General features: G+C 45.1%; 1 protein-coding gene across 5 annotated transcripts in view; it reads left to right on the top strand.

The window, feature by feature from the left end:
* The window catches only part of focad (focadhesin), a 205,036-nt gene that overhangs the window by 110,854 nt on the left and 82,331 nt on the right, over positions 1 to 11,851 (top strand). For all 5 annotated transcript variants that reach the window (XM_087994575.1, XM_087994579.1, XM_043718998.2 and 2 more), the window contains 4 exons: positions 79 to 120; positions 1,683 to 1,791; positions 2,291 to 2,407; positions 4,398 to 4,636. In XM_087994575.1, coding sequence (XP_087850701.1) covers positions 79 to 120; positions 1,683 to 1,791; positions 2,291 to 2,407; positions 4,398 to 4,636 — 507 coding nt within the window. The remainder of the gene's footprint in view (positions 1 to 78; positions 121 to 1,682; positions 1,792 to 2,290; positions 2,408 to 4,397; positions 4,637 to 11,851) is intronic.

Raw genomic sequence — 11,851 nt, 5'->3', positions numbered from 1 at the left:
ATGCTTTCATTAATTCTGTAAGTAACTGCATTGTCGATAGATATATCTTATCTTAACCCTGTTGTTTCTCTTTAACAGGGTCAGGGACCTGCTGACTGATGTAGTTAAATCAGCTTCAAAGTAAGTGATGTTTACATTATTTCACCATTGCTGCATCCTGCTGGATTCTTGTCTTCTTTTACATTGCTCCTTTTGTAAGTTTCCTTTGCACAGAGCACTTAGGCTCCGGGGAAGCAAATATTTCTCGGAGAAAATGAGGACCGCAGATGCTGGAGATCCGAGTGGAAGAGTGTGGTGCTGGAAAAGCACAGCAGGTCAGGCAGCATCCGAGGAGCAGGAGAGTCCGCGTTGTGAGCACAAACTCTTCGCCAGGATTCCTGATGAACAGCTTATGCTCGAGACATCGACTCTCCTGCTCCTCTGATGCTGCCTGATTGGCTGTGCGTTTCCAGCACCACACTCTTCGAAGCAAATATTTCTATAAAGGTGAAATGAGGCCAAGAAAACCACCCCAATTTTTAGAAAAATAAAGTTGATGAAAGGAATTGGACTTAAATTTAAGACACATTTCTTTCACTTTCTGATTGCTTACTTGGATTTTTGTTGTGGATTTCTTTTCAGAAGAGTGAGTTGTGCAGAATGAGGAATTGGTTTGGAGAAGATATTGATCCTGGTAGCAGGATTTGATTTAATTTATTGTGGTTGCATGTAGCTACTTACAGTGAAAAGCGTTGTTGTGCGAGCATTGCAGGCAGATCATAGCAAACAAGGACATACAGATCACAGGGTGCTTAGACTTACAGGTTACAACTACGCAGGAGGTGCGCATAGCAAGATCGGTATTACTAAGATCAAGATTATTTGAAGTGAGAAAGTCCATTCATCAGTGTAGTAAGAGCAGGGAACAAATTGTTCTTGAACCTATCAGTGCATGTGTTCAAGTTTCTGTAGTTATAATTAACATGCACAGTTGGAATGACTTGAAAGTTTTGATTAAATTATTAAATAGTATTGGTATAATAATCTACCTGTCAGTTCTAATATGTGGATGAATGATTTACATCCATGTGTTTCTACCTTGAGCGACTTTTTTCACCATGAAACAAACCCAGTTCACTTATCCCAAAGTCCCTGGTCCAGAAAGCTTTCTATTTGAACCATATGTCTTAACCCTCATCCCCTACCGCAAAAAAAAACTCAGCCGTTCCTATGCTATTTGACATGGAGGTGTCAGTGTTGGACTGGGGTCGACAAAGTCAGAGTTTGCATGATACCAAGTCATAGTCTAACAGGTTTATTTAAAATCATGAGCTTTCTGAGCGCTGCTCCTTCATCAGGTGAAGTGGACGGTGGTGTCCTGTGACTTGTGACTTGTGACTATGCTCTCTGAGTGAGTTCATAACTAATAGTTGCTCAAACATAAGCCATCATTATCTAGTTCACATCGGACTCTTAGCGAAACACACATTCAGACCTTTCCTGTGGTTGAATACAAATGGTAGTGCCAGAGTTAAAAGAATAATATGCCAATCAAGAGCAGTGCTCTGTCCTTCGTTTCTCTTTTGAAAGAATGACTTGATTTATTGATTCATGGTGACTGTTTTTTTTTGTGAATTTTCTGTCTTACTGTTGCAGTATGATGGCAGCAGGTTTAAAAACCAGAAACTCTGTTTGCTTAACAGGGACAGCCCTGTTGTGCAGGGAAATTCCATCCTCGCTTTGACTGGACTGGCTGTGACTGTGGGCAAATACGAAAGCAGCTTGCCCTCAGAAGCTCATGATGCACCAGAAGTAGGTTCATGCCATGATTTGTTTTGCTCGCTGTTTTCATGTTCTACTTGTTTTGCGCATGCCGTCTGTTTGGGGAGGGCTTGTGCCCTGTTTGATTGGCAAATATAGTGCAGTGACCCCTCCACTGCCTCTTGGTCTCACCCCTAAATCCGTTGAAGTATTTCTGTTTAGAGTCTACAATTGCAACTATCTTGTGCCTTCATAATGAATGGAGAGGGACTTGTCTTGGGTAGAGCAGATTGAGAATTGTAGCTGTAGTCCAGTGAAAAACTGTTGATTCAAGCTGACAAGCAACTAAACAATTCTGTTAAAAGATAATGTTCTTTTCATTAATCTTGCACGGGAGAAAGACATAAAGTCTCTTGTGTAGAAATTTTTTTTTGTCCCTGTCTCAGCACAACTGATGTTGATAAGATGCAGAGAAGTGAAGGCAGGGTCATGTCATATTGTGCTGTTTTTCCCAGTCCACTGGTCACAATGTTGTTTGTTTTCTATATAGATTGGGGCTGACATTTTACCAATGGAGCACTGGATTTCAATGGTGGTGGAGACACTACTGAGCATAGTTGACAGTCGCTATCGTCCAAAGGGGCGCATCTTTCCATGGTTTCAACATGTAAGTACTTTTCAAAGTCGTTCATTAATGCATTTGCCAAACTGAGTAAATGAAGACAAGAGTATGTAGCATCTTTATCATATGTTTGATAATTTCATGGCGAAATAGTGAGAATTTAGTCATGTTTCTGTATTTGTCAGCAGAAGGTAAAATAACAAAATCTGAAACCTTGGAAGCTTATGTTTGAAGAATTGTTCTTGCCTAAAATGAGCTCTTTCAGTGCGAAAATGGGTACTGTGGTCCAAAGCTACAGTGTCTTCATTGTATGCACTATAGATTATTCCTTCACAAACAACATTTGAATTTACACACATCCAGTACAGTAACATGTCATCATTGGTGTGTTATGGACCAGACCAGACCCCACTAAATAGACTCTAACTTGTACTTACTTGAAAGGTCGATAGAACATGCCATGTTCCAGATGTGATATAACTGTCAAACTACTTGACATTAAGCAGGACACAATTTATTTTAACACTGTAGGTAAAATACAAACCAAAGAAAGAGGAATTTAGAATCACTTACCAACTGGAAAATTTAACCGGACAATAGATGCAGTAACCATTACTAATTAACTGTTCCAATATAGTAACATACCATAAAAACACCCCCTGGCAAAAAAGCAAATTCAGACACAGATTCTTACATGCAGTTCTCCCATGCGGGAGGAAAAAACATCAAGAGAAGATTGAGAGAAAATAGCAGCCAGAAGACATTCACTGAAGGTACCAACTCTTTTGAGGCTTCTGGTATTAAAACTAAACCCAAACCCTAAAACAAAAATCTTGAAAGCCTGGTCAGTGAGAGTAGGCCGCACTCAGGCTGCTTCCATTGTTCCAACTTTAAAAAACCACCCCAAGGCCTCAAAAATTGTTGACTTTCTTAGAGACAGCTCAACACCTCTGGATTCATGGTCATCATTAGGCTCTTAATTCCACATATTTATTGAATTCAAATTCCACCATCTGCTGTGGTGGGATTTGAACCTGGGTCCTCAGAATGTTATCTGGGTCTCTGGATTAACAGTTCAGCAATTATACCACTAGGCCATTGCCTCCCCTCAAATGAAGGCAAGTATCACGTATACCATCTTAACCAGCCTAAACTCCTGTCTTCAACCTTCTGGGATTTATGGATGTGCATAACCAAAGTCCCTTTGATCCTCTGTACCTGCCAGAATCTTACCATTCACAGTGTGCCCCCTTACCTTGTTTATCCTCCCAAAATACATCTCCTCTCACTTTTCAGGATTAAATTCCAATTGCTACTGTTCAGCCCATCTGACCAGCCCAGCCACATTGTGCTGGAGTCCAAGACTATCTTCATCGCTGTTTACCACAACACCTACTTCTGTGCCATCATTACTGAGCGTGACAAAGTGAACATCTAGAGTCATGAAGTCAGTGAGCAAGGAGACTGGGCTGTTGTTTAACTTCTCATCCAAAAGGCAATAAATCTGCAAACGTAGCTCTTCTTATGTACTCCTCTGTTCTTTCAGCCGAGATTAGATTCTCTGGTTCTGACTGAAAGGTGAATGTGCTGCTAATCGGGGGATTTGCAGTGGTAGTAGCGAACATTGCAACTCTGCTTCATCTCCCGTGCCACGGAGGTGCCAGCTCACTGCCTTAGTTACATATTGGCACTTGTTCCAAGACAACTTCCGGTCTTGGTGGGGAGGGGTCAGGTAGGTGGTGCCATAATGGTGGTATTTAGTTATGTGAAAGGAATTAGCTTTGAATTGCTCCAGCAAAGAGACATTTGGGAAATGTTTCTGTAACTCTGCATTCATAGGGTTACAGTGTGATGCCTCTGCAGTGATAACCTTGATATAATTCCTAGAGTGCGGAAGAGCACCTTTAAGGGCTCCATGTAGAGGGTTGATCAGACAAAAAAGTGTCAGCCTCACCAAACACAGTGATGAAGTGCGAATGCTGCAGGGAGCAGGGTTCTATGTAGAGCTCACTAACACTGATTTATGCTCTGACAGAAATCCTACTCCGGGGAGAATACAGCCAGTGCCATAGCTCGCTCGTGTGCTGCCATGGCTTTAACCCTCCTTGTACCCGTCTTCATCACTTCACGCAAAGAGAGCATCGAAGAGGTCCTGGGCATTCTCATTGCAGGTCTGCCAGGAAAACCGAATGCTGACACCTCCCAAGCTGTTCTGTTTCACATGGGATTAGCTGCAGGAATGTTTCTGAGTCGCCTGTACGAGGAACGAATGAGGTAATTATAGGAGAGAGATGTTCATCCTTTCAGGTGTTCACAGCCATGTTCTGTAACATAGCAGCGACTAGCCAAGCACTGGCAGTAAATTTTCTTTAATTAATTCTGTGGTGTGAGTGAGCTTGGCTGGGCCAGCATTTAGTGGCCATCCCCTACTTGCCCCTTGCATTGACTGACTTGTTATGGCCATTTCAAAGTCTTTAACCAGAAGGCAGATTTCTGTCCCTGAAGGACATTAATGAACACCCTGGGTTTTTGTATCAATCAACAAGGGTTCGTTACATTGTCCCCATTAGGCTGGCCTTTTTTCATATTACTTATTTTCAGGAATACAAATTTGGTGCTGGGATTTGAACCCATCACCCTGGTCATTATCCTAGTTCTCTGGATTTCTAATCAAGTGGCAATACCACTATGCCACCACCTCTCCAGTAAGAAATAAGAAAGAAACTTCTCTGTTATTGATGTTACAGTCTGTTAACAAGGTTCTAAAATCTTCCAAGGTATGCTTTTGCTTCAGCCCTTCCTTATCATGTTTGGATTCCCACTTTTAAATGGGACATCAGAGTGTTCTTTTCCATTCTTCATTGTCATTAGCTATCCCTATTTGCCCCGTGAAGGTGTCAGTGATTTATTGCTGCAGTACATTTGGTTTAGACACAGCCACAGTATTGTTAAGAAGACAGCTCCAGGAGGGGAACTTGCGAGTGGTCATAGAGTCATAGAATCTCTACAGTGTGGAATCAGGCCATTTGGCCCAGCAAGTCCACACCGACCCTCCCAAGGGTAACCCGCCCAGAGCCATTCCCCTACCCTATTACTCTACATTTACCCCTGACTAAGGAACACTGTGGGCAATTTAGCTTGGCCAGTTCACCTGACCTGCACATCTTGGGATTGTGGGAGGAAACTGGAGCACCCGGAGGAAACCCACACAGACACTGGGAGCATGTGCAAACTCCACACAGACAGTGACCCGAGGCTGAGTCCCTGGTGCTGTGAGGCAGCAGTGCTAATTACAGAGCCAAGTAGTGGTGGTCCCAGGGATCTGCTGTCCTGATCCTTCTAGATGGTAGAGATAATAGATTAGATTAGATTACATTAGATTAGATTACATTACATTACAGTGTGGAAACAGGCCCTTCGGCCCAACAAGTCCACACCGACCCACCGAAGCACAACCCACCCAGACCCCTACATTTACCCCTTACCTAACACTAAGGACAATTTAGCATGGCCAATTCACCTGACCTGCACATCTTTGGACTGTGGGAGGAAACCGGAGCACCCGGAGGAAACCCACGCAGACACGGGGAGAACGTGCAAACTCCACACAGTCAGTCGCCTGAGGCGGGAATTGAACTCGGGTCTCTGGCGCTGTGAGGCAGCAGTGCTAACCACTGTGCCACCGTGCCGCCCAGAATAGGTTCGGGAGGCGCTTTCAAAGGAGCATTGGCGAGTTTGTGCAGTGAATTTTGTGAACGGCACACACAAAAGTTGCGCAATGGGGATAAGAATAGAGATTGGGAGTGAGAGACCTGAGTTTGGTGAGTCGTAAATTAGGTTGTGTAGTCCGTCCCTGGATTACAGTCTGCAGTTGGTACGGTTGAATTAGTCGATAAGGTTCACAAGGGCAGGAGAGCTCAGTCCCATGGAATGCTCCTCCTGCAATACGTGGGAAATCAAGAACACTTCCAGTCTCCATGGTGACGGTGTACGCAGAAAGTGTCTTCAACTGCAGCTCCTAATTTGCCATATGGAGCAGCTGGAGTTGCGGATGGACTCACTGTGGAGCATCCGTAAGGGATGAGGATGTCATGGATAACATGATTAGTGAGTTGGTCACACACCAGTAAGGGCTACACAGCCAAAGGAGAATTGGGTAACCACCAGGAAGATGAGTAAGCATGGGCAGCGAGTGCAGGAGTCCCTGTGGGCCAGTACCCTCAAAAAGCATACCATCTTGGATCCTGTTGGGGAGGCCTCTCAGCCAGGTCAGTGGCATCATAACTGGCACTATGGTACAGCAGGGAGGGTGGAAGATTAGGTGACCAGCAGTGAGCTGCAAGTGAAACTCCAGGATGGTGTGCTGCCTGTGTGGTGCCAGGATCATGTCTCTGAGCGGGCACAGAATATTCTGAAAGGGGAGGGTGAGCAGCCAGAAGGGGTGGTCCCTATTGATGCCAACGACATCGGCAGAAAGAGAGATGAGGTCCTGTACATGGAGATCAGGGAGTTAGGCAGGAAGTTGGAAAGCAGCACTTCCAAGGTTGTGGTCTCAGGATTACTCCCTGTGCCATGTACCAGTGACTCCCTCATCAGAACCACACCCCCCACCAACCCAACCTCCACTCCCGGCACCTTCCCCTGCAACCGCAGGAGGTGCAAGACTTGCGCCCACACCTCCCCCCTCACCTCCCTCCAAGGCCCTAAAGGAAACTTCCATATCCACCACAGATTCACCTGCACCTCCACACACATCATCTATTGCATCCTCTGCACCCGATGTGGCCTCCTCTATATTGGGGAGACAGGCCGCCTACTTGCGGAGTGTTTCAGAGAACACCTCTGGGACACCCGGACCAACCAACCCAACCACCCTGTGGCTCAACACTTCAACTCCCCCTCCCACTCCACCAAGGATATGCAGGTCTTTGGACTCCTCCATCGCCAGACCACAACAACACAACGGTTGGAGGAAGAGCGCCTCATCTTCCGCCTAGGAACCCTCCAACCACAAGGGATGAACTCGGATTTCACCAGTTTCCTCATTTCCCCTCCCCCCACCTTGTCTCAGTCAAATCCATTGAATTCAGCACCGCCTTCCTAACCTGCAACCTTCTTCCTGACCTCTCCGCCCCCACCCCAGTCTGACCTATCACCCTCACCTTGACCTCTTTCCACCTATCCCATTTCCGACGCCCCTCCCCCAAGTCCCTCCTCCCTACCTTTTATCTTAGCCTGCTGGACAAACTTTCCTCATTCCTGAAGAAGAGCTTATGCCCGAAACGTCGATTCTCCTGTTCCCTGGATGCTGCCTGACCTGCTGCGCTTTTCCAGCAACACATTTTCAGCTCTGATCTCCAGCATCTGCAGTCCTCACTTTCTCCACCAGTGAGTTCAGAAATAGGAAGATAGTGCAATTATACAGGTGGCTGAAGAGTTGGTGCAGGAAAGTATGTGGATCATTGAGATGTTTTAGAACATAGAACATTACAGTGTAGCACAGGCTTTTCAGCCCTCGATGGTTCCACAGGTCAGTGCAACCATCTGAAGCCCATCTAACCTACACTATTCCATTTTCATCCATATGTTTATCCAGTGACCATTTAAATGCCTGTAAAGCTGGCCAGTTTACTACTGTCACAGGTAGGGCATTCCACACCCTTACTACTCTCTGAGTAAAGAACCTACCTCTGACATCTGTCCTATATCTATCACCCCTCAATTTAAAGCTATGTCCCCTCATACTAGCCATCACCATCTGAGGAAAAATGCTCTCTCCATCCACCATGTCTAACCCTCTGATTAGCTTATATGTTTTAATTAAGTGACCTCTCAACCTTCTTCTCTCTAATGAAAGCAGTCTCAATTTCCTCAGCCTTTCTTCATTAGACCTTCCCTCCATAACAGGAAACATCCTAGTAAATCTCTTTGGAACCCTTTCCACAGCTTCCACATCCTTCCTATAATGTGGTGACCAGAACTGTACACAATACTCCAAGTGTGACCGCACCAGAGTTTTGTACAGCTGCAGCATGACCTCGTGGCTCTGAAATTCAATCTTTCTACCAATAAAAGCTAACACACCGTATGCCTTCTTCACAACCCTATCAATTTGGGTGGCGACTTTCAGGAATCTATGTACATGGACACTGAGATCTCTTTGCTCATCTACACTACCAAGAAACTTACCATTAGCTCAGTGCTCCTTATTCCTGTTGCTCCTTCCAAAGTGAATCACCTCACACTTTTCCACATTAAACCTCCATTTGCCACCTCACAGCCCAGTTCTGCAGCTTAATGTCCCTTTGTGACATGCAACATCCTACAGCGCTATCCACAACTCCACCGACCTTAGTGTCATCCGCAAATTTACTAACCCATCCTTCTATGCCCTCATCCAGGTCATTTCTGAAAATGACAAACAGCAGTGGCCCCAAAACAGATCCTTGCAGTACACCACTAGTAACTGAACTCCAGGATGAACATTTGTGTGTGGAGTCTGAGGAGGTAGGGGAAGCCCTAAATGAGTTTTTTGCTTCTGTCTTTACGAAAGAAACTAACTTTGTAGTGAATGAAACCTTTGAAGAGCAGGTGTGCATGCTGAAATGGATGGAGATAAAGGAAGCTGATGTGCTGAAAATTTTGTCAAACATTAAGATTGACAAGTCACCAGGCCCGGACCAGATTTGTCCTCGGCTGCTTTGGGAAACGAGAAATGCAGTTGCTTCGCCACTTGCGAAGATCTTTTCATCCTCGCTCTCCACTGGAGTCGTACCTGAGGACTGGAGAGAGGCAAATGTAATTCTTCTCTTCAAGAAAGGAAATAGGGAAATCCCGGCAATTACAGACCAGTAAGTCTCACGTCTGTGGTCTGCAAGGTGTTAGAAAGGATTCTGAGGGATAGGATTTATGACCATCTGGAAGAGCATGGTTTGATTAAATGCAGTCAACATGGCTTTGTGAGGGGCAGGTCATGCCTCACAAACCTTATTGAATTCTTTGAGGATGTGACTAGAAAAGTTGATGAGGCTCGAACTGTGGATGTGGTGGATATGGACTTCAGCAAGGCATTTGATAAGGTTCCGCATGGTAGGCTTATTCAGAAGGTCAGGAGGAATTGGATTCAGAGGAACATAGCTGTCTAGATACAGAATTGGCTGGCCAACAGAAGACAGCGAGTGGTAGTAGAAGGAAAATATTCTGCCTGGAAGTCTGTGGTGAGTGGTGTTCCACAGAGCTCTGTCCTTGGGCCTCTACTGTTTGTAATTTTTATTAATGACTTGGATGAGGGGATTGAGGGATGGGTCAGCAAGTTTGCAGACGACACAAAGGTTGGAGGTGTCGTTGACAGTATAGAGAGCTGTTGTAGGCTGCAGCGGGACATTGACAGGATGCAGAGATGGGCTGAGAGGTGGCAGATGGAGTTCAACCTGGATAAATGCGAGGTGATGCATTTTGGAAGGTCGAATTTGAAAGCTGAGTACAGGATTAAGGATAAGATTCTTGGCAGTGTGGAGGAACAGAGGGATCTTGGTGTGCAGGTACATAGATCCCTTAAAATGGCCACCCAAGTGGACAGGGCTGTTAATGAAAGCCAAAACACCATATGCTTTCTTAACAGGGGGATTGAGTTTAAGAATCGTGAGATCTTGTTGCAGCTCTATAAAACTTTGGTTAGACCGCACTTGGAATACTGCATCCAGTTCTGGTCGCCCTATTATAGGAAAGACGTGGATGCTTTGGAGAAGGTTCAGAGCAGGTTTACCAGGATGCTGCCTGGACTGGAGGGCTTATCTTATGAAGAGCGGTTGACTGAGCTCGGACTTTTTTCATTGGAGAAAAGGAGGATGAGAGGGGACCTAATTGAGGTATACAAGATAATGAGAGGCATAGATAGAGTCGATAGTCAGAGACTATTTCCCAGGGCAGAAATGACTAACACGAGGGGTGATAGTTTTAAGCTGGTTGGAGGAAAGTATAGAGGGGATGTCAGAGGCGGGTTCTTTACACAGAGAGTTGTGAGAGCATGGAATGCGTTGCCAGCAGCAGTTGTGGAGGCAGGGTCATTGGGGACATTTAAGAGACTCCTAGGCATACATATGGTCACAGAAATTTGAGGGTGCAGACATGAGGATCAGTGGTCGGCACAACGTGGGCTGATGGGCCTGTTCTGTGCTGTACTGTTCTATGTTCTATGTTCTATTTCCCATCAGCCACCACCCTCTGTCTTCTTACAGCTAGCCGATTTCTGATCCAGGGCAGGTGGGATTCGTACAAGAAGGACAGATTGCAGCTAAACTGGAAGGGCATCAATGTCCTGGCAGGGAGGCTTGCTGTTAACACTCGGGAGGGTTTAAATGAATGTGGTAGGGCAGGAGTCAAAGCAGTAGGTCAACAAGTAAAGTGACTGAGGAGAGTCAGAGATTCAGGCTGGTAAAATGAAAACGACAAACAGACAAAGAGAGACTATTAAACAAGGCGGGACTGGTGATCTGAAGTGTGTTTGTTTTAATATGAGGAATATGACAGGTTAGGCAAGTGACCTTACAGCTTGGATTAATATGATGTGGCTATTACAGGGAGAGGGCCAAGACTGGCACCTTAATGTTCTGGGATTGATTTGTTTCAGACAAGATAGAAAGGGATGTGTAAGAGGTGGGGGAACTGCATTAGGGACACTATCACAGCTGTACTGAGGGAGGGGACACCTTTGAGGGCTCATCCGGTGAATAGAGGTCAGGAATAGGAAGGGTTCAGTCACTTTGGGATTGTACTACAGGTCTCCCAACAGCCAGAGCTTGATAGAGGATCAGGTATGTGGACAGGTTATGGGAAAATGTAAAACCAACAGAGTTATTGTGGGTGATTTTAACTTCCCCTGTATTGACTGGGCTCACTTAGTACTCGGGGTTTGGATGGGGGAGAGTTTGTTTGGTGTGTTCAGGAGGGTTTCTTGTAACAATATGTAAATAGTCTGATTCAGAAAGGGGCCATACTGGACCTGCTGCTGGGGAATGAGCCTTGCCAGGTGATCAAAGTTTAAGTAGGGGAGCATTTGGGGAACAGTGACCATAATTCTGTATTATGAAGGTGTTGGTGTGTACTGTATCTTTGAGAGAGAGGAAGTTGGCAAGGATTGACTGAAAGCACAATGTGCTGAACAACTTAAAAATGTAACATTTGATTGAAACAAATAGCTGGAGTTGTATTCCCATGGTACAAAAAACAAATTCAAATTTGGTCAATCAGTTTAAATTATGCCCCAGAGACCAAAACCCAATCGAATTTGAATTTTACTGTTGGGGATGACGTCAAACCAATGAAATGATCTGATGTTTTGGGGTTTAAAACCGGATATTTTGAACAGTTATGGAAGAACAGCAAAGAGCACCCACAAGTACAGCCTGCTAGCCGAGTAACTCTCTGAAAGGTACCTGTCCATGAGAAAAGTGGTGCAGCAGAATACTGAAGAAATAACAACCCAGGAAA

The sequence above is a fragment of the Chiloscyllium plagiosum genome, unplaced genomic scaffold (genome assembly GCF_037043375.1).
Source record: "Chiloscyllium plagiosum isolate Xiang-an unplaced genomic scaffold, Cpla_swu_hap1 HiC_scaffold_2, whole genome shotgun sequence".
Taxonomy (NCBI): Eukaryota; Metazoa; Chordata; class Chondrichthyes; order Orectolobiformes; family Hemiscylliidae; genus Chiloscyllium; species Chiloscyllium plagiosum.
This window is presented reverse-complemented; position numbering and strand designations above follow the sequence as displayed.